We start from the raw sequence: 26,656 nt of genomic DNA, 5'->3' as shown, positions 1-26,656 counted from the left end.
TAAATAAATACATTACATCTGAAATTAGACCTGAACTTTTTATACTTCTTTATTTCTCATTTAACAGATCTAGCAAGTTTCTTTGTAAAACACGTTTTAATATATCTCTTAGAAAAGCTGTTTTTGTAGTTATTTTAAAAATCTGTTAGTCTCCAACATCTCCAACAGTTAAATAGAATTCAAGTTTCACCCTACAAAAATGTATAAATATAGTTGAACAATGGAACCTTTTAAGATTTTTTTTGTTCTCATATCGTTATTAATAATGTCCAAATTATAAGGACATCATAAAGTTTCTCCCCTGTAAATGCCAGAAAATATTTTTTGCAGTATCCCTCTTTTGTCGCAGATCTAAAAACGTATACTTTTTTTACAACATGGACAAATAAACAATACAGTAAAAATTAATTAAATTTAATTAATTAAAAATTAATTTACACAAAAAAATCTGTAAAGTACACTTTCACAAAAAAAATGAAATCAAAACAAATCAAAAATGTAAAAAAGCTCCACAACATCAAATTAAGTTTCTTATAAAACGGTTTAATGAACCACTTGTATGTACATAACAAATCTACAAAATATGCACAATGTTAAAATACTATCAGTAATTTTCCACTTACTCTGGTTGGTGTTGTAGCCCTTATCTTCTACAATTCCAGGCCATAATGACACATTAATTAAATTGGATACATATAGGATTTAGCTAACATATCACAATGCAGACCAACATTACGAGTCACCCAAAATATTATAATACCCACAAAAAAATAATCAAGATTTTTCATTTTAAAGTATTTATGTGCATCAGAAGATTACATTGGGTTGTGCTATGCAGTTATCAGTGTAACATGAGGTCAGAGAAGAGTACAGCTGGAGAATTACAAAAGAAGTCAGATCTTATAAATCACAAACTTTGTGCCATTGTCCTTCAAAACTGAAACAGCCCAACGCAATGTGTTGTTCATGTCAGGCATCTGTGCTTCTCACCACAAAAAGAATTCTCTCAAAAAGACCCCCTTTTCTTCCACTGGTGAATGGGTTACGTGTTTGAAGCTAGGGGTTCCCAAACCTTCAGCTTTTGACCCTCAAAATGTAGTAGAGACCTCCACTTTTGCTCAAACATTGCTGATATCAAGAACCAGCAACGAAAACTGTCTTTATCTGACTTTACCTCTCACATCAAAGTGATATCAAAAATAATCTGTGGGCATACACCTCAAAATAGTATGAATTTCTACTATGCTGGTATGATGACACAGCCAGAGCACCTGACTGTCACAAAGAAAACCCCTTTGCGTCTTTCCAGCTGATACCCAAGATCAATTAAAACATCCGTTTGTTTATTTGCTTATTTGCTTTTCACAGGATCACCAGAAATGAAGTAAAACCATTGGTTTGGTTTGAAGGAGGGTGAGGTTAAAAATGGTTTATGATGAGACTCTCTAAATCAGTTATATTTAGTTTTGCACACACTGTAGCAATACTTGTTAACATGCTTTTTACTGTTGCTTGTACACCTCAAAAATAAAGTATCATTTCAGAAAATTTGAGAAAAATTATTCACACAGGAAAAAAAAATCTCCCAATCGGGTAAGAAAAACGGTGTTACCAAGAACTCTCATATTAGGAAAAACGGTCACTCAGACCAGTTTTCCTAAACTAAGATTATTTATCCATTGAAAGACTGTCTGCTTTCTTGCAAAACAGAAAATAAGACTTTTATTTCTTGAAACAACGGCCTTTTCACTCACTTGAGATTCAGTGTTTGCAATGTTGCAAGCTTTTGGCATCATTTTAAAAGTCTAAATGGCACTTTTGTTTTTTCTAATCTCTTTACATGGGGACACCCTTGTTGCACATCCACATAAAAAAGACCAAGCTGAGGTTCAAATAGTGCTGATGCTATTAGTAATACTGAGAAGTAGCCTATTTTGCTAAAATATTAAAAAGCATAATAATTGCTGAAAATGGTTGTAGCCTATATGTAATGCTCAATATAAGTGTGTTTTGTTTGAATCTGAACCTTGCTCTCAACAACTCAACCTGTCGGCCTAAATGGTCACTCGATAGTTCTCTTTCTGTCTGTAAAGAAATGCAGATAAAACCCTACACAATAGGGTTTTATCATTGTTGCCCTAAATAAGAGGCAGAATGTGCAAAAACACTTCAGAAGGCTGATGTCTTCATGAGAAGGCACCTTTGGGTTAAAGAGCACTAGGCAGAGGTTTCGCAATGCTGTTGCTCATATCCGAGGCTTTTTGTCGGCAAGAGGCCCACAAGAAGTTCAGCAGACACGGAAGCTAAGTCCACACTAGTACATCTGATGTGATCTGACCAGACTGACAACTAAGAAACCACAACAACATCTTTCTTGTGGCCTAAAACCAATAACCTCATTATGTTTCATACAGTAATGTAATTTAGTGTAATTTTTAGTTTTGTTGCTTGACTGTGAAGACTCTCATTCATCCAGGTTTTCCATCACAGTAGTAGGTTTAAAAAATGTCATCTGGACATTTCTTATCAATTGACAAGAATAAGAGGTGAAACGTTTTCAACTTTAAAAACCAAGCCCAGATGACATTTTTCAAACCTACTACTGCGATGTTTTGTTGCTTGAGTTATTTATGTATAATTTTTCAAACTCCACAAACTGTGAAAAATAGCAGAAAAACTTACAACCAAAGAATAAAAGACTTGACTGTGCACGGATACAACTGGAGAAATGATGTTATGGGCAAAACTTTAAATCCAAATAACTGAATAGTCTACTAATACCATCAATTATTGGACTTATGTAAGAAAATATGATTTAAATATCAATACTTAAATATATTAGAACATCTTAAGATTGAATTGTTTTTGTAATCTGATGTACCCCATGGGTGCCATCAAATACTCCCACTATTCTAGATGAATGAATATACAGTACTTGACAGCACTGCTGATGTTTAGCTCAATTCAAAGAATTAGCACTATTTCACTAAATGCTGATCTTATCTTCCTTATTTGCAGCCATGTAGAACAGCAATGTCAGCAGCGCTGTCTTTATTGTTGCTGATAGCACCACTATCAAAGCTAGCTGTTTTCAGTGTTTGTGAAGCTGTTTGGTGATCAAATAAAAGAAACTTTGGGAATCAAAAAAGTAGTTGTGATTCTGAAAGCTAAGATAGGCTATTCATGTGTTCAAATTTCACAGGTTTCTAATTTGGATTAGCTTTAAAGCTTAACTTTTGTGCTTTGGAGACAAAACTGTTAACTGGTTAAATTCATAAAGTCAAAAGAAGTGTAAAAATATAGGCTTGAAAAATGCTGGAATAAGAAGATGCCTGGCTAAAACTAAATAAATACATCAATTCAGAATCGTACTAGTGTGGAGGTAGCTGTACATAAAGCAGATAACGTAAGGGGTGGAAACAGGTGAGAGAAAATTGGTTGTCAAATGGGTTTCTCAAACTATGAGGTTAAAAACATGACAAAGCCCCCAAAAGGTCGAGCAAATACCCATCCGGGCTAAAACAAGGACAGAATTTTGTCTTAGCTGCCTCCAAAAGCCGACTCACGGTAAGGGGGGCATCCGTACATCAAGCAGGCTGTAAGCAAAAATGTTCCAGAATACTGCACAGAGCACAAACAGAGTGTACACACAGAAAAATATCCAGAATAGGGACTGTTCTTGGAGCCGTTGCTCATAGTTCTGCAGCACCACCACGCCAAGTGTCAGACCAACCAACACTCCTCCCAGGTGCGCCACAAAGCTGGGGTTTGGGCACGGCGGGAAGGCCGGGGGGTAGAACCGCAGCCACACAGCTCGACCAAACTCCACGCTCACTGTGGGGGGTGAGATTAAGAAAGGAAATGATCTTAAGAAACTGTTCAGCATGGGAAAAATTCTAAATACAAGCAGGTTTGATTTTTAATTCTCACGCATTTAAAAAAAAATAAAGTGTCAATGCAAATTTAATTTCTATTGCAACTATGACTTCAGCGATGGGTGGAAAATCATTTCAATTATAACTTTTCTTAAAACGTGTATATTTGGTATATTGAGGCTTTTTTTAAATTACAAAAAAAAAACTAATGAACCAACTACCTTGTCTCCACTAATTATTAACTACAAACTTACATATATAGCTTTATGCATCTTCTGAAAAACTTTGCATGTGAAAAACAATCTTTATATAACTAACATCCATATACAATACAGACCAAACGTTTGGACACACCTTCTAATTCAAATGAATGGGAAGGTGTGTCCAAACTTTTGGTCTGTACCGTATAGCACTATAAATAAAATACAAAATCACTGAAAGGCTGGAGACAATCACATCATCAGGCTTGAAAAGTATAAATGCCATTGAGGACTTTGCCGCAGTTATCCCAGACAGTGGCAATCAAAACCAGCCAACCTTATTATGAACTAGACCTAAACCTTTGATTTTGTAACTCCTACTGAAGTTGCTACTCTTATGTAACAAAGATCATGTACTGCAATGCTGTGTCTGGGCCTTTATGCATCAAGCCACAACAGGAAGGCCTGCATCGTCATTCACTTTTAAACAAGTTCAACCAAACCTCAAATGAAAAAAAAAAAGATAATAGTGTATTTCTTGATATAAAAAAAAGGCTTATGCTGACATTAGTTGGGGGACATAATTCACCTTTCAGTGAATCATCAAAGTTTCAATTTGGATTTTCTCAAGTGAGACTGTTAGAAACGCCAAAAAACTACAACCTTTTAAATTCTCACTCCAATGATCTTTTGATCTATTGTATAAAAGTTCCCACTGTTTTTTAATCATGATTATCCTAAAATGAAGGAAATTGGTGTTGTTTTCTAAGACGTACTTTCTGAAGAACTGCAGTAGTGGATGAGTTTGCCTTAAAGTTGTGGGAAGGACTGTTGGCGTGGAGTGAGCCCGACCACACTTCTCATCACCGGTCTGTTTACATTGTCTCCCACTAGTTTATAGCCCCCTCAGACCCCCAACCTAACATTACCGGAACAACAAAAATGGCGAACAATAATGGAGCAACCGTTTTGATTCAGATGCCAGCTCAGAGGAGGAAAACGAAGACGTACATAGATCTAGTCGTCTGTGAGTGGATGCATCAGAATGGAGCAGAGCGGGGAGTTTGTGTCCCGAACAGAGTAGGACGATTTTCTACATTAAAAATATACTCTTTTTCAAACAGAAATCGTTTCATCTGCTCCTTATTTGCAATGATTTGAATAAATGAATACTTATAAATGCAATTTTGAGCTTAGTTTTCTTAATTTATGTCCTCTATTATGAAAAAAATGCCACAGAAACATGCTAAAAACCCCAAAACACAATTTTCATCAGAGTGCGGCTTTAATCAGTGATAAATGTTAAAGGATTTGTCCAAACTTACTGCAAACCAGAGCCATGGCCATTCGAAACAACTTAAACTGACACTTCATTCCTGACCAGTTCTAAAAACAAGAGACAACAAAAAAGAGAAAGCATCAGGAACACAGTTAGGCACACATATACACGTTTCCATTCATGACCAAGATTGTGCCCTTTTTCTAAATTTGGGTCAAATTTACAAACCCCTGGAGACTTTTTAACCCCAGACTGGGATCGCTGTGTCAGATAATATGATTTAAACTGCAGAAAGGGAGACAAAACCTCCATGCTCTCCTTGGTAATGCTGATCTGCTGGAGTTTTACAGTGAGCAGCTCATGAGTGACAACAGTAGGGTCTCTGATGACCCAAAGAAGGAGGATGAGTATCAAGACCAAATAAATGCTGGCATAGATTTCAAATGAAGTTATTTTGAGAGGATGGGACGTTGTTCACACTCTGTCATAAAAGCATGGACTCTCAGTAACAAACACTTTTGATCTCTAAAAGGTACAGGAAAAACTGACAGTAAAGAATTCATGGTATCTGCAGATAAGGGAGCACCTGCCGGGGCCCCGACAGGCTGGCTTGATGGTGGAAATGCTCATCTGGAGGAGGGCGATTGAGTAAATGTTTGCTCAACAGGTACATAGAAACAGTTAAGACTCACCATCACCACATTGGCCAAGTGTGCTGACACCAGGGCATAAACTCCCCCAGATGATCCGACCACGGGAGCTGTCATGTCAGTGACAGACACTGCCAAAGACCCTGTAACGTAACCACAAGTTGCTGTAGCAAACAATTAGTGCTTCATGATATTTATGACACGTGCTATTAAAACATATAAATTAAATTTACTAGAAGCAGTTCTGCATCTAACTGGATGTGTCAATCAGTATAAGTATTGCAAGAGATTAAGTCAATCACTTTCTTTTTTTTCTTTTTTCTTTTTACAGTCCCAGTGAAGACAAAATCATTTAGCACTAGGTGCTGGCGCTATAGTAACTTTCAGGGCACCCATGAAACACCATCAGGGTCCAGGTAGAGTGTCGTAATGCTGGATGTTTTTTTTCAAAACCTATGTTTCTGGACTGTGAGGAATTGAAGCCCGTCTCATCAACACCCTGGATAGTTTGGGTGAGTCATCACAATCAAGGCAACCAGCAAAGGCATCAAAGAATGATTGAGCAAAATGTAAATAAAGGAGGGGATCTACATCACAGGGTAGAAAACTACTTGGTAAAAAAGCTTAGAAATAAGTTTATTCCACTTTTCTTCCCTGCAAGTATGGAAACAGCAAAGGGATACATTTGACATATTCACAAACATGATTAGGTATTTTGGAGGGAACAGCTGGAAAGTCCTTATTGGAGCTGGTGTCGCCTGCTTCACTGCATGGTGGTAAGGGTGCTGCTTCCTCTGCAACTCTTCCAGAGCTTCTGGGGCATTAGTGAATTGAAGTTATTTTAGTCATTCCGAGATATAAAGTGTATAGTTCCAGTGTTAAGTCCTCAGTTTTGACGCCCCTGCAGCTCTCCTCGTTATCCAACGATCCAATAAAAATCCCCATTCCAAAAGTAAAAGAGGAAAATCTTTAATTCCTTTTCTTCAGGTTGAAAAATGAACAATACTCCACAGTTAACTTAAGGAAAAAACTGAATAAATATAAAGAAAATATGCAAATTAACGAGAAGAATTTAGTGAGGTCAAAAAACTGTTTGACTCCATTCCAAAATTGAGACTGACATGCATCTGCTGCGTGACCACCAGTGAACCCAAGAGTGAAACCCCGGCTCCCCCTACTGACTGTAAACAGAATAACACACTGAATGCAAAATGGTCATCTCTGGCATTCAGGCTTCTACATAAAGGTTCCTGTCAATTTTCAAACTATGATGACAATCAAACAAAAAACAACAAAGAAATGGATTTTGAACATCACTCCTGTATCAAAATGCAAAAAAATTCAAATGTACAAATTTGATGTTTTCAAAAACAACAAGTGTTTGAGGGTCTCAGAGATGAAAAAAACACACACACTCCTACTTTCATAGCATTATTATTGGTTAGCACAAAAAATATAAATAAATTGTAGCCTACTCACTGAACCTTGTGTAGATCTACTTCTCTAAAGACCACATAATTTATATTAATGCTTTTATTGAGTCAATTTGCTGACCCTCTGCAAAATTAACTTTCCCTAAACAACAAAGGACAAGTTTGCTCTGTAAACAACGACCACAAAATAAAAGACAGTTGTTGATCATGAAACTGGGCTCTTACTTTAAGCAGATCGTGTTCATTTCTTCTAAATTACTCAATTAATATTTTTCATCTCCTCATTATTCTGATTTCCAACTGCAGTCCACATGTATAGTTTACCACCACAACTGTTTGTTTAAAGTTGTTGTAACATTTACCTCCATTTACTGTTGTGGTCAGAATTTTTCTCGAAAAGGTCACACAACTAAAGAAGTTATTATACTTTTAAATCTCTAATTAAAAGAATATAACTCTATATTTTCAGTGTGATGGTCATACTGGCACATTAATTGATTTAAAAAGTCATTTGTACAGATAAAAAAACATCTGCACATTGAGTGAATACTTTTTCTGGTGGCTGCTGAAGCAACTGTCCTACTCAACTCAGGATGAAGTATTGTAATCGAACAAAGAATTGACTAATTTTCTAATGGAACACTGTCATTTCAGGAAAAGAAACACAACTGCAGCACCAAATAGTTACATAAACTAAATTTTACTTTGCACTAAACAAAGCTTTAAATATTCAGAGTTACACTTTATTGTCCTTGCAATCTAAGTTCATGACAAAGTAATCTATAGACTTGGGTTAACACATTTCTTCTGGTGTCTGAAGTATTGCTTGCATAAAAAAAAACCCTTAACAGGAAAGTATAATAGACAGTCTTCCATTGATTAGTGTTAGAATTCTACCAAGCATTCCTCTTATCTCAAATATGTTTACGAATCTGGCTTTCAAAAGATGTGGAAGTTGCAATTTTTTACTAAATGGAAGTAATTCAAACACAATAAGTTTCTGCAAAAACCATCAAGGCACAACTGAAAATTGTATATCATTATTTTTTCTACTACAGCTTTGATTGTTTTGAATTTTGGTCATTTTTGTAGAGCCCCACCCTCCACCTTCTTGTTATCTGTTTTTTTTTTATTGCTCTCTCATGCTTCTCAATTGTGATTCTCTCTTCAACGATTCTGGGCAGAAGTAAAAAGTAAAATTACATCTCTGCATTCATTGTTAAATGCTGATAAAGTGTCGCATTTATGACAAAATCGTTTCCTTCTCTGTAGCCCTCAAACACCCCCCCAGCCACCCTGATATTTAGTCACCTGGTTTCAAAGTGTCCCTGTGCCAGATATCTGTCACTACTTTAGTGTCATAACCTTACTTATGGTCTGTTTTTAAACCTGAAAGGTACAAACACAACACCTTCCATCCCCACTCAGAAGTCACCAGCTAGATTGTTTTTTATGCTTAGACAGAAATTTCTTGTAATTTCTGAAAGGAGCCTAGGATATGGGGTAAAAAAAACAATGCAGATAAGTGCTCTTTGGAAAGTATTCATGTAACGGAAAACCATGAATTTCAGATTTTCTGTTGTACTGTGCCCACGCCTGCTGTCTTGAACGCCGCATGTTGAGTATTCATAGACAAGACCATTGATTTTAACATGTTGTCTGAGTGTGTGTCGGGATTAAAAGGTCACAGACCCTTCTGTGAGTCATTACTTGAACCCTGACCTTTGCTTCGTCCCTAAAAAGAGCCAGCTGTGTCCCTTTTTTGCTCAATTAGATAGACAGTTTAAGATAATAAATAAATAAATAAGCTCTTCTTCTTCTTAGCCTGAAGAATCATCTTTTTAGTGGATGACTTTTCAGGCTAAGAAGAAGAGCCAACCAAGGATAAAATAAACATTGAAATCTGTAAAGTCAAAGTTAACAGAACTATGTGAGCATAAACTAAACTTTAGCAACACAGAGAATATACACAAGCGTGTGTACACTTGATTTTTTAAATTATTTATTTGGTTGCACATTTTGGAAAAAGCAATGCTACTATCTGTGTTAAACCACATTTTAAATATGTTTACATAGAAACATGTGACAGCATCCTTTTAAGAATTCTTTTAGTCTTTCATTTGGTTTTAAATAATGATTTTTGTCATGTTGTATTATAATTAGATTCTCTCATTTTTCTGTGTCATGTTTCTAATCACCACAGCTGTTTCTGACACTCTTTAGTGCATTGATGTAGTTGTCAGTTTCTCTGCTTTCTTTTCCCTAGCTTTTGGTAGATTTCTTTCATGGTTCATGTTCTTTTTTGTTTGTTTGTTATTCATGTTTAAGTAGATTCTATAATTTGTTAGAGTTTCTATTGAGTCTGTTTTTAGTTTGGGGGCCCACCATACTTTTTTTTGCTTAACCTCTTTAAAAAATAAAAAAACGAAAAAAACAAAAACAAAAAAAAACATGACAGTAATACCCCTAAGTGAAAAAAAACCCAGAGCCGATATCCTCCCTCAGCTGTGGTCAATATCTAATTAAAACAGCAAATGTCTGTGTGTTACTGTGTGTAAATGCATAAGTGTGTGTAATTTGTGCTGAGCTTAAAGCTATGGGTCAGGTCGGGTGGTATCTCTGAGGGAATTGTGACCCTTACCCACACAAACACAAATGCTGGTCTTTCTGTCTTTCAGACGTCTTTTCCAAATTCATCATACAAATTTTTCATTGTCTAATATCCACAAAAAATCCTTTCTGATAGGGCATAAATTGAACTTGCATAAAACCCCTGAACAGGCAGAGGAAAGACAGTGTGAGCAAAGCACTGTGTGTTTTGGGGCATGTCTCACTAAAAGACAGAGAAGAACGCATCACCACCTGCTAACACACCACACAAGTAGACCAGTCCAATCCTCAGCGCACCGTGGACCATTTCCAGAGGGACTCCCACCAGGAGCTGCATGGCCATGTTCAGGCTCAAATGTTCAATACTGTAAACACACAAAACAATAAATGAAGTTAAAATCAGTAGTTTGTTATTACAATTTTAGAACTACTTCCATTTCAGCATCTGGGCAAATAGATTGACCCTGATTGCCTCTTTGGATGGACAGATTTTTTTTTTGTTACAAAATGGGTCATTTTCCTTTGGCAAAAAATGAACTTTTTTTTAAAATCCCATTTTATATTAGGGTCAACTTTATTTTTATAATATATTAAATCAGTCCATGATCAGTCCATCCTTTTGAGCTCCCGACTAAACAAAGAGGAGCTCTAAAGGAGGAGTTGTTGGGGGACTTAAGAAGTCATGCCAAAACAAACAAATAAATAAATAAGAATATGAACAGGTTAGGTGATTTTAAATAGTTTTGGAAATAGATAAAATCAAAAATGTATGGGTTTAAATAAATTTGTCCAAAGTGTACTGTGAAAAGGAAAAAAAGGCAGAGAATTTAAAGGCCCGAGGAGCCAAAGGCTTTCACTGTTTGGTGTTAATTGTAGAAATTTGTCACTTGCCTGATTTCCAAGAGACATTATCAACACACACCAGTGGATTAACACTATATTTTTAGGAAAACAGCCACACAGTCTGCACACAAAATGCCAACAGCACACAAAAAGAAAAGCGCTTTCACATCTGAGACGCGGCTTATAAAAATAACAACTGAGAAAATGTGTGGCTGCTGCAATAAGCAAGTGATACTGGAGCTCTAAACACAACAGGAACATGCTCTCTCTCTCTCTCTCTCTCTCCCTCTCTGTGTGCCCTTCATGGATGGAAAGTCATTCCAGCCAAACCTCAGTCAGCAGCTCAAACACATTTTAGTGTTACAGCAGAAACAAAAAACAACAGCCGCGAGCATAATCCTCTCCTCTCGCAGGCTTCACCACAGTCTCTCTGTCTCCTCCGCCACTTTTTTCTGTCACTCCAGCTACAGCAATTGAGAGATTGATGACAGGGACCAAAAGAGAGACATTGAGGACTTTTTTCTGGGCCATTTAGCACAAGTTGTGACATCTGAACAGTTGTCCCTAAAACAAACACAGACATTCTAAAAGTGAAGTTAAAGAGCCATCAAAATTTGACGCCGCATTTGACCCATCCTCTGAGGGGATCCGTGAGCGCACAAAACATTTAGTAGTTGAACCAACCAATCCAACTCTTTAATTCTGAGCACTAATTTTAATTTTAATTTGATCTGAATCAAGCAGGGATTTGAACCCACAACCTCAGTCTCAGGTCAAACTTTAACACTAGATCCCATTGTGAATTCGACCCTACAACCACCCAGAGCAGACATCCTACCACTAGACCCCTGACTAGGAATTTAAACCCACAACCACCCAGGGAAGACACTAATACAGGGATAGGCAACTCCAGGCCTCAAGGTTGCTTCTGATTACCTGGTTCTGCTGTGTCCAGACAATTAGAACAGGAATTCGAACACACAACCTCCAAGTGTAGGAACAGGCACTAACACCAGGCCTCTGATGGAAGATTTGAACCCACAACCTTCAAGACTCAGGATAGACACTATACCATAGACACTGTACCACTAGTGCCTTTTATTGGGGATTAGAACCTGCAACCTTCTATTGTAAAGACAGACACTCTGGCGCTAGGCCACTGAGCTCACAATTCATCCAGTAGGCTGAACAACACAAAGCAAAAACAAAATACCAATTTAGTGAGGAACAACCAGCTCAAACGCAGAGCTGATGCAAAGGATTGTTAAAGTGATCAGAGAGACAATGGGACTTATTGATTAGCTTGGAGATGTCCAAGTGCACAAGGGCAGCTTCACCAGCAGCCATCTATTTCTACAGTCCTAATGAGGCTGTGAGGAACCGGCAGCACGGTCTGCAAATGCCCACAAGAGCTCCGTCTGTGTTGGGATGACTGTGGGATTTCAAGACTCCCAACACAAACGGAATTTGTTCTTTTCCTCACCGTCACCGACTCACCACAGTTCAGCTGCACCGCATTGTTATTTCAGTCTAACTGCTGCAACTCCTGACAAAAGCTGAATGCAGCTCCTCTACACAGCATTTCCAAGACAACTTACTGACATGAAAAATGTCCTGATGTTACAGTTTTGGTCATCTTTTTAAAAAATGGACAGAAACTAAACAAAAAGCTGTACAAAAATTCATTGTAGCTTTAAAGTGTTTACAGACAGATATCAAGCGTTCAGTTGAAGTTTCTTGCAGGTGCATGAACAGACCTCTGTGAGTTGAAACAAACCATAGAAACTTTGTTGGGTGCTTTTTTTACAAGATAAAGACCACGTTCTTATGATGGTAAACAGCATCCACTTTTAGCAGCAGTGTCATTTGTGAATGGTAGCAGATAAAGACTCAATTTGTGTTTTTGGTGTTTTTACCATGTTTTCTTGTGGCATTTTTCTCCCGATGGAGGACATATATTAAGAAACTAAAGCTAAAAGTTGCATTTCTGAATATTGTTTTATTTTAAATAGTTGTGAATCAAAAGCATACGGGGGAAAAAAAATGCAGTTTAAAAAGAGCTTATTTGTTACTTAGAAAATGCAATACAATGTAAGCTCCCTGCTCCACTCTATTCCGATGCATACACTTGTAGAAGACAAGATGTCTTAATTTTCCTCGTCCAAGCTGGCATCTGGTTCAAATATGTAACACTGGATAGCTCCATGTCTGTTGCACCGGAAATGTTAGGTTGGGGTTGTGAGGGGATGGAAGCTAGCAGGAGAGTCTGTAATCTGATGGGTGACGGAAATACCCACAACACGAGAGGCGAAATCTAATCACCTTCTGCAATTAAAACCAATTCAAACCCTTGGAATTTTGGTTGCTGCTGTATGTTTTATGTTCCTCATAATCCAGCAGCTACATCAGAACTTACCCAGTATGCATAAAGATGTAGCTGAAGTACCTCCAGGCCTGGGCTCGTAGCTGCGGGTGATAAGGAAGGGGGCTCTTCAGGAAGGACGGGCTGGACACCTGCAGGACTAATCGATCCAGCTTGAAACCATAATAAATGAACACGGCTACCTGAAACATAACATTTAAGTGGTTAAAAATAAGAAAAAAGTCCCTTGAATAACAAAATGAGGCCAAAATAACTTAATTAAGGCACAATTAACTTAAAAATAACATTTATTGACTGTTATTGTTTTACTTTGTATAGGACAGAGTTTGAAGGTTGCCGCAGAGCAAGTTGGTTCCTTTAAGAAGACAAAGTATGGCTTTACGAAAAAATTACCTAAAAGCAGAAACATGGATTCATACCGTCACCCTCAACCACAATATAGAAAATAAACGTTAATTTACATACAAAGCACAGTTTATTTTGCTTCACAAATCCACATTTTAAACACAACAGGAATATGCTGTTGTCAGCTGTTCCTCTGTGATGCTTTATAATTCTCACATCTTATTAGATCACGTCACCCAGAACTTTGATAGACTTGATTTTTCTTGAATTGCTGCTGACAGTTTTTGTATTAAAACATGTTATCCAGGAGAGATCAAAACCTTTTAAAATGAATGAAAAAAAAGTAATATTACAAGATTTAAAGTCGTAAATGTATGACTTTTCATTGGAAGAGAATGCCAATGGCAGTGTGAACGTAGCTTTAGCCAATCAAACTAGTCCTTTTTCCCTGAAATTGTAAATTAATATAATTAATATATGGTTTTTTTTCTCTTCTTTTTTTGTCCAAGGTGCATAACTCTGGCAGGTCTCTAAAGCTTACTGCTTACTTTGACCTTCCTTCAGCAGACATTGGTTTAAAATCAGTGTGATGATGATGTTCTATCTTTTATTAACAATGAACACTTTTGGTTTATCCATGTGCTTTTAATTTGTTTGTTTTTTCCTTTCTCAACAGGGTTTTTTTACACGTTTAACGTTAACAAATGAGTTAAGCAGAGACTCAAAAATGTGTATTTTTTTAAGTATTAAAAATATTCACCCTAGCATCAAGTCACTTGACTGTAAATAAAGCACTTCTGGCTTCTGCTTTGAAAGTCTTTACCTCTGCAATGGTGATAGCCAGGATGAACCAGGGCGGGGGGCAGTACGTGTAGCTGTCAAAGTACCACTTGCGGTCCACCTCTCGGGGCAATGTTTCATAAGCAACATGGCGTACTAATCGCTGGGACAGCCCCAAGCCCGCTTCATCGCTGAGACTGCAGCCTTTCAGCTGCCGGCTTCCCTGCAGAATGGCCCTGCGGAAACTGTTGGAGCGTTTGTTGCTCATCTGGAGAAAACAGAAAAGAGGGACAGTAAGGAAGCAGATAAGGGTGCAAATGAGGAAAAGAAAAGCGGGAATGTATAGAAAGGGGGAGGGGGGCAAGGGAATGTGATGTTGTAATAAGCATATTCTGTAGTTACATCCTCCACCCAGCTTTCAGTCAGCTTTTTTAACGTCATTTCTCACATCTTTGACTTCAGTTAACAGCATTAACGTTATATGTTACACATTCAATCCCTGGAATCTAAATGTGCTGAGTTTACAGTGATGTCATCTTCTGTTCTGCACTTCAACACACAGTTCAATCCTTGTTGTAAGGGATGCTTGCGCCATCACCCAGCAACTAACATACTCTCTTCACACAGCCCTTTGTTACTGTGAGAAGTTCACTTCTTTGGTTTCCTCCTGTGCGTCCATGTTCAAGGGTCACAGAATCGTCTCAATTGTAACCAGTCACAACTGTCTGCACACATTTGTGACCAAAAAATACAGAACAAGTCAAAAAACAGTACAAAGGAAAAAACAATTAACTCAAAGTAAAAGGGATTTTTACTTTAAATTTTAACACAAAGGCTTGTTTAAAGGACAGGTGTTCAAGATGAAGGCGTGTATGAGAAAAAGACAGAAGGCAGAGCTGAAGATGTTGTGTCTCTGGTTAGATGAAGATGGATGGGAACGGTAATAAGTTTTACCAGAAAGACTGCACATGCTGGATGTTTTTTGGACATAAAGAAAAAAAAATGGTTTGGACAAGTTTATACCAGTTTGAAAACACTGGTATAAAAGGTAGAAGACAGGCAGGAGATATGGATGAATTCAGAAGAAGAGAGTTCTGGACATAATGAACGAAGACATGAAGATGGTTAAAGAAAAAGAAGACACAAGATTGGACTGATATTAGGGAGATGATAGCAACCAGAGAACACAGGAAACTCCAAATATGATTTGGTGTAAATTACTCAATCCTTGTTCAGGCAAAAATGCATGTGACATGCATAAAAATGGGAGAGAAATGAGAAAAAACTGATACGTTTTTTAGAATTAAGCTTGGAACATTGTTCAAGCCAGAATACTGTTGATGGTTCCAAAAACACTGGGTGGAATAAACTTTGGCTCGGGGCATTAAAGCAAACTTTACAATACAGTAAATTTAATATTTTCATCTAATATTTGGACAGTGTCAGAAAGCCAACACTTAGTTTAATTTTAAAGTTTCTAAATGCCAAAGATTGAAGCTGTATCTATTTATAAACTCAAAATGGAGACTCTGGAAAAAGGTTTGGCTGTTCTCCCCTAAATCTCAATCCTAAACGCATTTAGAGCGGCTTCCTACTGTAACCCTTGTGCTATCCTAGGCACTTTACCATTGGGAGTTGGGTCATCTAGACCCACTAGACAGTGCGCTGAACCTTTTTTCTTCAATGATTTGTGATCTTCACTGGTGTCCATGGATTACATGAAATCTTTCTACCTTTATCCATCTTTTTCATGGTAGGAATAACACATCAATGTAAGGGTGGGGTCATCTAAGATAGCACAAGGGTTAAGAGATGACATGCATCCTGTTTTGTTTTATGTCGCCAAAAGCGACAGATGTATTAATGCTGTGATCCAATCTGTAACTGATACCTACTCTCTTTTATATCCCCTCAGCAATCACTTCTTGTGACATCACAATCCCCTTAACATTAAATAGAAAAAAAACTGTTTTTTGTATCAAATGTCTTGTCCGAAAAGACGACAGCTCCAATTCTTATCGTCCTGGGAGTGAGATAAAGGGTCTCGATTCTTGCAGACAGGGAAGCAGTTCTTATGCAGCCATGACAGTCAGGCCATGTAAGGTTAAAAACAGAAATGTATTCAAGCTTAGAAGCATTTTGGTAAAGTCTAAAAGCAAAATTGAGATCTGTGTTATTAAAGAGCAACAACAGAAACATAAGAAGATCTAAGACTGATAGGTGTTTCAACTTCTAAAGAGGGAAGCTTTTTCCTATGATCAGAATTCACATGGAATCAAATTCTTACATCCACTTAAATATGAATCGTGTACCTAGGAGAGAATTATAAAAGTTATCGTGAAAATAAGTTGGTGTTTACTGCAGAAATAAAAAATAAGCTTGAAGCGGAACATTATCAATAGTGCAGTAAATTACAACCAATCCTCATGAGGAGGAAAGTTTCCGTAAATTAGAATGGAAAATGATTTCTAAGCCAATCTTATCTGACCTTTTAAAGCATTTCCATATAAAATGGCTTTAGTTACCGCTGCAGGCAGACATTTTTTAAGTTTTATTGCCTCTTTTCTTGGGCTTTCTATGAACAATGTTTTGCTGTTTGTTTGTTTTTTAACCAAGCTTGTGTGCAGTTGCAGGAATACTTAGATGTGCCAGTTAGAAGATTGGTAGTGTAAAAGGTAAAAGCTAAATCAGAAAAAAGCAGAAGTTACTTTAAGTATTCATAAAAACATGACAAAAAGTGGCATTGACTTAGATTTAATATTAAACAGTCAGTAGAAAGCCAGAAAATATTAAAATATTTGTAAGAACGACCCTTTAATTTATTAGAAAACAATTATTCTTCTCTTTTACATTATTTATAAAGAACATTTTTTACTTAAAAAATTCCTTGATTGAAAAAACACATGAAGTTAAATAAGCACATAAATCACTTGAACACAAAAATATAAATACCAAAAAGAAACACCTAAGAAAAAAAAAATCAATGAATCAATAAAGTTGGTAGAATCGTCCGTAATGAGACAATCTAGGGACTCAGGAGGGTCACGTTTCTAGAAAAACCCCTTAAGAAAAAAAAAAGCCAATTATTTTTCAGCCTTAATATCAACCCCTTAAATCTGTGGGAAAGTGAATAGAGGTTACCATGGCCACTTCCAGGGTGCACAGCACTCACAATACTCCCCCTGGCAGCCCAGCTCTATAAAGTCAGTCAATTCTTCTCCTAAAGTGACCGCAATTCCTCTCTTCTTTGTTAGACACAAAAGAAAGAATGGTGTTCTGTGTGTTGACTCGCTGCCAAGTTGAGAAAAAGAAAAGGAAAGAAGGCGTGAAGGAGACAAATGACTGTGTAAGAGACAGATTTGGTATTTGATCAGCGAAAAGGTCAACCAGACAGACACTTGTGACAAACGGTGGAGAAATAAGGAATAAGAAGAGGGCAGAGAGAGATGCAGACAAAGAGAAACAGAACCTTATTAGATTCATCACATTAATGTTACAAAAAATACAGTAGGGGCAGACACACCCATCTGATTTGCCAGACTGCACAATGTGGGAATTCTGTGTGGCTAAAAAACACTTTACTTTTAAAACCATGTAAACATATGCAGGAAAACAGTCAAAATTACGAAGAATAAATGGAAAAGGGAGAACCTTTGAAAAAATATTCAGAGATAATTTTATTATGCCTGCATAAAGAGCTAAACTGTTCCTGAAACATATTTTAGGTAAATATAACATATTACAGGAAACAGAATCAGTGTGTTTGTCATTTTCTTCTGCCCCTTAATAGACTGACATCTTCACCTGACAGCCATGACAGAGAAGGTGAATGTTCAAATCCAGATTACCAACAGTATGTAGGTGCCTGAGAAGTAAAATGTAATCAAACCTAACCAAAATTAAGTTAAACTGGAACAGCGGCTCCACCAACTGAGGCTGACAGGAAATCAAATTTTCCAGCAGCAATAAAAAAGCAGAGAAAAGCGAGGCCATAGTTCATTCATGAGCCAAACCGGCCAAAAAGTGATGGATGGGCTGCCAGGTAAAAATCTGGTCTCCATGGTAGAGGCTGTGTTCCTGTGACCAGGTCAATTAAATCTAACACATTTCCTTTCTGATATTAAATACTGGCACAGAAGTTCATAAAATCTTACATGGGATGCAAGAATTTGATAATAATGCATCTAATAATGCATCATACTGCTGTAAAAACCATTAAAAAGATGAATAATGGTCTTGACATCAACCTTGATCTTAACAGAAAAAGAAATGTCTGCGTTAATGCTTTGATATAACAAAACCTAGTTTCCTAATTAGAAATAAATTTGTCATGGTTTTTCAAAAAAGATTGTCTGATGTGTGCTTGGTTACACTAATTTACAAAGTAAAAAACAAACATAAATGCATTAAACACTTAAAAGGTACTTTGGAGATGTTTGATATTTTTACCATCCACAATCAATCAATAACTTTATTTATAACACACCTTTCATTGACATGCTGTAAAACACAACGGACCTGACATAAAACATAGGTTAAAATAATAAAAAGTCATAAAAACCCTATAGATTAGAAGCAACACCCGTAAAAGATAGAAATTGAAAGAAATGCTAATACTTGCTAATACTTTGAAGGGACACTGCATATATTAAAGGCAGAAATCTATTTATTTTTATACATTTTTGCCAACAGGGTGAAGCCCACTAATAAGTGAATTTACAAACTATAATCACAAAAAGCTTCATGCTAAATAAATATAATAAAACAGTAAATATAGTACAAGAAAACAAAGAGGTGCATTATTTCATGTTTTCACAGAACTTTGATATATTTAAAGACAAATACAGTTAAAGAAAGGGTTCAAATATATAAACAATAAACCACAAAAGCCAAAAAATACCTTAAAAGTTTAATAAATAAATAAATAAATAAGTTGTTTTCTAACTTCACGTTGCTCTTTCAGTGAAAACAGCCAGTTGGACCAATCAATCAGAACATGGTTTTGACTCAAATTAAATTAAATTACAAAAAAGAAGAATTGTTTTTTACACATTTGCTGCAGCTTATGCATCTTTTTAGTCACGAAAAAACTCAACATATAACCTTGTAGCCAGACGCTGACTTTTAAAAGGCCACACCTGAGCTGAGATGTAGATGCTGAGGTTTTCCTTCGGAGCGACCAGGATGTATAGAATCAGGAATGAGTACATCAGAGGGAAAGCTCAAGTTGGAGACTTGGGAGATAAAGTCAAAGATGCCAGACTAAAATGGTTCTGACATGTCCAAAGGAGAGACAGTTAATATATCGGTATAAGTATGCTGAGTCTAGACCTGCCCGGCAAAAGGTCTAGAGGAAGACCAAAGAGGAGGTTCATGGTTCATGGATGCAGTAAACGAGGACATGAATGTAGCTGGTGTTAGAGGAGAGGATGCAGAAGACAGGCTTAGATGAAGGAAGCTGATTCTTTTACAAGCAGACCTCTGTCAGGAAATTGTGTGTTACTTTTGTAACACACAATTTGTAACTGAATGTTACTGTTCTTAAAAGCTTCCAGCTTGTCTGGCCAAGACAATGAAAAACGAAGTGCTAATTTGGTGCACATATTTTTTTAATGAAATTTCAAATAAAGAAAAAGGGGTCAAAGGTCAGAAACCTTATGGGAAGCAGTCCTTTCTATAGTTATCACATTATTTCACATCCTTTTAATTGTTCTAAGTGGTCATAAATGCTTGGCTTCTGTTGATCTACAATATCATCAGGTCCATCTGTCTTCTGCCAGATCCATTTTCTGTCAGTTTCCTAAGTTTGGATCTCCTGCTTGATAGCTCACTTTCGCCATTTTCTGACTTTTCTCACCCACCACTGTCTTGTGCTCCTGTATATTTTGGGCTCTCCTACTAATAACTGTGACAGAAATAGAATATGGGAATGTGTCTGTAGATATTTCTGGAGATCTAAAGGAGTTATGGCCCAGTGTCACACAGAGGCAGTCATGAGAAAACAACATGTCATGGTGATATGTGTAAGATACCTTGAATATAAGAACAGAAGGAGGCAAGAAAAGAAAAAAAGGCAGTGTATCGTCACGTAAGAAATGGGAGAAAGAGGTAAGCTCCCGTGCAAAAAAGAAAAAACAAGTTTAAGAATGAAATTTAAAAAGAAAAATCACAGCAGATCAGACAGTGTGTGCTCAGAAAAAAAGAAACACAACTGTAGCTAACACTAAGACAAGAGATATTTAGTCTATTAGTATTGACTGATAGGTCCACAATAACTTCTATTTAAACCATCAGAAATTAAATTGACTTTTAAAAATATTTAAGAACAGATTTTTCCATTATAAACCACACATTTCAAATATTTGTTATTTTTTGGAATAACTATGCATTTCCGTCCCTTTTTACTATAAAATTTGAACTGGCTCCTGTTTGGGGTGTCTGAATGTACAATTCCATAATCCAGTACCTTGGAATTTTCCCTGAAAAAAGCCATTGTGCATTGATGCTCAACTGGCTTGTTGAATCTAGACCACAATGCCCTGTGCTTGAACACTTTGTCCTTTGTGAGTCCTTAAATTTATTTTTTAAATCCTCTGTTTTTTTATCATCAGAACAAAGCTGATTCATAAATAGTTTTGTAAAATGTTCATATTTATTAAGGTTTTACTTCAACAAACGACTGACCTCATATTCAGCATTTAGAAAAAATAGTCAAGAGCACCAATCGGAATTGCATTAAAATCCTCTGCACTGGATAATCCCACACTGTATGTGTGAACACTGTGTGATCAGTGAGTGAATTTGGACACAGCCCAAGTCTTCATTTGCTTTTTCTCAGTGTTTCTCTTGTCCTGTTTCTAGTGCTGTTCATCTTTGAGACTTTCTGTGGTTTGTAATTTGAACTTTTGTAGTTCCTCTACTTTATGTGGTGACTTTTTACTATTAAACTTTTTTAAGCTACTTTTTGGCTATTGTTGAGTTCCTCCCCTTGTTAGTCGACAGATGACAGCTCACTTATTTTAATGTCAAAGTATAGATCAATTAACAAAGGACTTATCACACAAGCTGGTTATTCCCTGTATAATTCAATGTTAAATCATCCAACTTTACAAAGAAAACAAAACATTTCGGTGGGTTTCCAAAGACCTACTTTGTCTTTATTTTTTAGATTTTACATCCATGACAGCTGTGGGAGAAGAAATTCTTATGAAACTCATCATTTTGTGAATAAACTCTAAACTGTCCACAAATAGAGTCATAAATAAAAATAAAAAAGGGACCATCGAATTCTCAGTTTTGCAGCTCCTTTATTTGACACAATCCATCACCTGTCAGGGTATCGAGTTACCTAGTTTCAGATAGACAGGGTTTAATTCCCTGACCTAATATTATGATAAAATAAGGATGACAGCAGATCTAAAACACAATAACAATAATAAATCAGGCTTAAAATTGACTCCAAGCATCATGTGACCAAATCTTTTGTCCATCTTTATTTAATTGAAATTTTTATGAAAAGGCAAATTTATACAGTCGGAGAGCAAAATCTGAATGAGTAATTTTTGATACAGTCAAGCCTTTCCGGATTAAGGGTTGGTAAAACTAGAAAATATACCGTATGTGACTCAGCCCCATGTTTTCTAATTGAAAACATGGTATTTCTTGAATTCTTAAAAAAAACAAAATAGGTAAACTGTGAACAATAACATATTTGCATTGATTATTAATGTTTCTTTAAAAAGTGTATAAATACTGTTTTAAACAGTTGAGATTTTGGGTCAAATAAAGCTCAATGATGCACACGTCATCCCTTTCTGTTCCACTTCCAGCATTATATCAGGACCAGTAGAATTTCACATGACACGAAGAGGGACAGAAGCCACAAAAAGTCCTTTATTGCTTTTTTTCCAGCTCTTTATGAGCCTTTTACAAGCCTCATTCTTCGCCCACTGTATCAGACAAAGCTCCAAAGAACAACAGATACAGAGAGAGGGGGACTCACACAATGAATTCTCCACAGTCCGGACAGATCTGCTCACCCCCTCCACCCAATCCCTCAGCCACCCAGTAGTTATTGTTAACCACAGAATAACTCCTAATCTTAGACCTCTGCACACTGTCCCGGGTCTCACTTCCCACGAGGAACAGGAGTGAGACAATAGATGAAAGGAAACACAAAAGGCCAAGAGGCAACAAGTGCAGATGAAGGGGTTTGAGTGTGGACAATAAGCTCCAGAATGAATGTAAAAATAAAAGTGGGGCAAGAGGCATATCAAGTAGAATCATAAACTGAAAATTTTTGCCGTTTAACAAAAAATGGGAAATTAAGACAAAAGAATGCATGATATGTAGGAAGTTTCTCACAAAGATCATGCAGAACTTGTTTGATATTCTAATGGCTCTTCTCGTCAATATCTATTTCGTGTTCTCTATGGTTCACAAGAATATGTGCAATATTAACAGCATGTGGGTATTACCATGACTGCATTACTATACAGAGAGAGTGAGAGATCATCATCAAAGTTCATAAAACAAAATGCCTCACCAGATTGACAAAGTCCTGGTAGCAGATCTTTCCATCTGCGTTTCCATCTGCAAGCGCCAGCAAGACCTCCAGTTTGTGAGGGTCAAGCTCAGAGCCGTGGGTTTCCAGCAAGTCCTTGAAACGCTCTGTGCTGATAAAGCCAGAATTATCCGGATCGTACTGCAAGTGAACAGAAAGAGGCAAAAACACAATATGATCCAATTGTGATTATGAAGTTTATGACCAAAATTCCACAAACTAAATATGTAAAAAGCCATATTTCGCAAACGACACAGACTGACAGTCTCAGAAACGGTGACAATTGTTTAATTTACTTGCACAGCAAATAAAATGAAATGCTGTTACATGCAGGGGTTTCTCATTGTCTTTCTTTTGTTTCCTTCCTCTGCATGTGCTTCAAGTGCTGAGTGAAGACACCTGGTGGAGACCTGACGAGCTGTGGAATCAGGCCCCAGAGTCAGCCACCAGGCTTGCATATGAGTTCCTGGGAATCACTTGAGGGGAGATCTCCTTCTGGATCACACGTACATCTCACGTAGCTTGCTTTCTGTTAGACACACTAGGTAAGTTGGTTGGTGCTACCCCTTGTATGTTTTATCACCTCTTTATAAGTCAGAGAGACTTTTGTTTTCTTGTTTTAGAGCTCTGATAGCCAGGCTGGGTTTTGTTCTATTTATTTCAGTCCTTTGGCCCAACTTTAGTCCCCCCCCCCCCCCCCATGTTCAATAAAGTCCTACATTGTGTGTGTTTATGTTGCGCACACTCTATCCCTAGACCTGTACGTTTGTGGACGTAACAAATGCCATTAAGAAAGTGACTATTTGCCAGTGCCGAACTTTTTTCTTGGCCATACAGAACCTAAGTAATGGTTAAATTTAGGATTACGGGTAACGTTTAAGATGGGTTCAAATCGAACATGATTTACCCAGCAGAGGCGGCCAGTTTCAGTGTTAGGTCAGTGGTACAGACGTGATCTGAGGTCCTTCAGTGCAATTTGAGCAGCGGGTGCGGTGTGAAGGTCTGGCGCGATCTGGTACCAAATTGCCCAACGGTATCCGTCCCGGCTACGGAGGCGGGTACACCCTAGACCAGGGGGGTCAAACTCAAATTCAAAGTGGGCCAAAATTAAGCACAGGCCAAACTCAATATTTATTGAAAAATTAACTGCAACTGATATGTAATGTTTAATATTTTTGTATAGTGTTATATTCTTTCGTTACAGCCATGTTAGCTCAGCACACAAGACAAACAGGTCTGTCCTTTATATTTGTGAACAGATATCTGCCTCCCACCTGTCTTGAAAACTTCTGTTGTTCATCTTTCGTTTGACCATTTTTGTGGAGGATGAAATTAATTTGTCCGCTGTGACTGGAGCATGGCAATGGAAATTGTGTCTTTGGCGTTTTAAACGTGTATAGACGAAATGTATTAAGAAAATGTAACCTAAACGTATTTCTTTATTTAAATCATTGTGAATCAGGAGATGTGATCATCATAATTACTAAGAACCCTTTTACAATAGATCCAAACATGATAAGAGTGGAACTTGAACATATTAGTGACTCAAGAAATAAACTTTCACATAAAACTTGTGAATACAAATTCATGGCTGTATTTACATCTTTTCACTGAAATCTAAATGTTTTATGTACCGGTATTTGTTTTTTTTAGTAATGGTATAAAAGACCAGTAGATTAATTTATATATTTTTGTGAAAATATGGAACAAAAAAACTATAAACTATAAAACTATAAATCAACCTCACAAGAGTATTAACTTATTTAAAGGAAATAGTATCTATACAGTATTTTCTAATGTAACAAAAGGTTTCAGTGTTGAAAAAATGCGCTGAAATTCGAAAGTAACACTACAGTCCTCTGAAACAATGAGCTGTTGAGTGATTTGTAATCCAACAAGCACATGTTTTATCCAAATGCACCCAAGATAGAGATATAAGACATTTCCTTGTGGAAATGTATCCTGCAGTCTACAAAAAAGACAACCAACCTTTCCTTGCAGCAGATCAACTGGTTTCAGCCGAGGGCATTTTGTCATGTTGAAGTCCCATCAGTTAAAAACATCAGTGTATGAGGGGGTAACATGCTCAGTGTGCAGCTTGCTCACATTGTTTGTCCCATACTGTGCAACCTGATTTCCAACCAGGACTAAAGGATTATGGTTCAATCCAAGATCATCACCACATGCCAGCTACATACCCCCCCCACACCCACACACACACACACACACACACACACACACATCTGTCACTTTCCCTCCTGACTTTTCCTGCATCAGTTGTAAAAGAGAGTTCAGTGATTGTGACTGTTCCCTCTTTGCACGTCACTCACAGACGCAGACAGCCCTAAATTATTTGCCCCACACGTATAAATGCTCCCACCCCCATCTCCTCACTCCACTTTGCAGGCTTCATAGCTGAGTGAACACTCTCAGAAGTCAACAGGCCGGCTGCCGGGCTGGAGATGCAGAGAGGGCTGCATGCGCTCAACAATGGGCCTCTGATGGCAATTTCCTGCAAGGTTCAGCCGGACGCTTCTGTCCTGCATGGAGAAAGTTTCCTTCTGATGTGACTTCATTTACACGAGATAAAGAGACAGCTCTCTCAAAGTACAGCCCCTTCAGACTCATCACAAATCAAAATGACTGAAAAAGTTGCTTATAACAAAAAACAGAAAAAGTTTATTGAAGTCACACTACAATCATCTTTTGATATTTTTTCAAAGAGGTCTTTAAATTATGTTGTTTTTAGCCAAAATCTGAAAACCTGTCGTTTTTTAAGACATAGTTCACCTTATCCCTTCATTTAAACTCTCTTCCTCTAACTTACTGTTACGGGGAGAGGAAGAGGGAGTACCCAGGCGCAGAGAGGAGAGGAGGCAGGAGGTTGCAGGGGAACGGGGCTTTAATAATAACAAATGACTACAAACCAAAATCCACTGCTTAGCAGGCTAGAAACTCGAAACTTGAAAATACACAACGCTTGAAACCAGGGAACAGCACAATATGGACCAGCACAGGAGGAAGGGAAAGACAAGACTTAAATACATACAAGGGAACAAGACACAGGTGGAAACACTCAGGACTGATGGGGAAAGTTAAAACTTGAGACAACAACAAAACAGGAAATGCTACAAAATAAAACAGGAAGTAACTCAAACAGGCCCGAACATAAAACAACTAGAACATAAAGGCAAAGAACCTAAAACCGTGACACTTACAACCCCATCCCAACATTATTGGTGCATCAAAAATGGTGAGCAATATAGGAGCTATCCAGCTGTACAGTTTTGAGCCAGATACCAGCTCAGACGAAGAAAACAAAGTCGTACCCAGATCTAGTCGTCTACAAGTGGATGCATCAGAATGGAGCAGAACAGTGAGCTTGTGACCCCCCAATTTTAACACCCATATCGCAGCTACAACCTTTTTACAACTTTTTTTCTGTCTGCTCCTGAATTATTGAATAAAGAAATACTCTGAAAATGAATTTTAAACATTTTCTTTATATATTTCCTCCCTCATGAGAAAAATGGTGCAAGAACATGTTAAAAACACCAAAAACACAATTTTAATTTGCAGTGGGTCTTAAAATGAAATGCAAGTACTATGGGATGACATGACTTTAAGAAATGTATCTTTTTTACTCTTCAAACATTCAACCGATTCACAATTTAGGAAGTTTTTCCCAACAAATT

The 26,656-nt window shown here is 37.2% G+C and overlaps 1 protein-coding gene across 3 annotated transcripts in view; it reads right to left on the bottom strand.

Moving 5' to 3' along the window:
• Positions 1 to 522: 522 nt before the first annotated feature.
• Positions 523 to 26,656, bottom strand: part of rhbdl3 (rhomboid, veinlet-like 3 (Drosophila)) — a 52,735-nt gene continuing 26,601 nt past the window's right edge. The window contains exons 3-9 of one of the 3 annotated variants that reach the window (XM_011473923.4): positions 22,944 to 23,102; positions 14,442 to 14,666; positions 13,307 to 13,455; positions 10,300 to 10,412; positions 6,047 to 6,147; positions 5,401 to 5,461; positions 523 to 3,834 (exon numbers count right to left, since the gene is read on the bottom strand). In XM_011473923.4, coding sequence (XP_011472225.1) covers positions 3,563 to 3,834; positions 5,401 to 5,461; positions 6,047 to 6,147; positions 10,300 to 10,412; positions 13,307 to 13,455; positions 14,442 to 14,666; positions 22,944 to 23,102 — 1,080 coding nt within the window. In that variant the 3' untranslated portion in view covers positions 523 to 3,562. The remainder of the gene's footprint in view (positions 3,835 to 5,400; positions 5,462 to 6,046; positions 6,148 to 10,299; positions 10,413 to 13,306; positions 13,456 to 14,441; positions 14,667 to 22,943; positions 23,103 to 26,656) is intronic. The other 2 variants (XM_023955471.2, XM_078946291.1) reach the window with 2 other exon arrangements.

This window comes from Oryzias latipes, chromosome 1 (assembly GCF_053564925.1).
Source record: "Oryzias latipes strain Hd-rR chromosome 1, Olatipes_Hd-rR_3.1".
Taxonomy (NCBI): Eukaryota; Metazoa; Chordata; class Actinopteri; order Beloniformes; family Adrianichthyidae; genus Oryzias; species Oryzias latipes.
The sequence above is the reverse complement of the archived record's forward strand: the minus strand, read 5'-3'. Positions and strand labels throughout refer to the sequence as shown.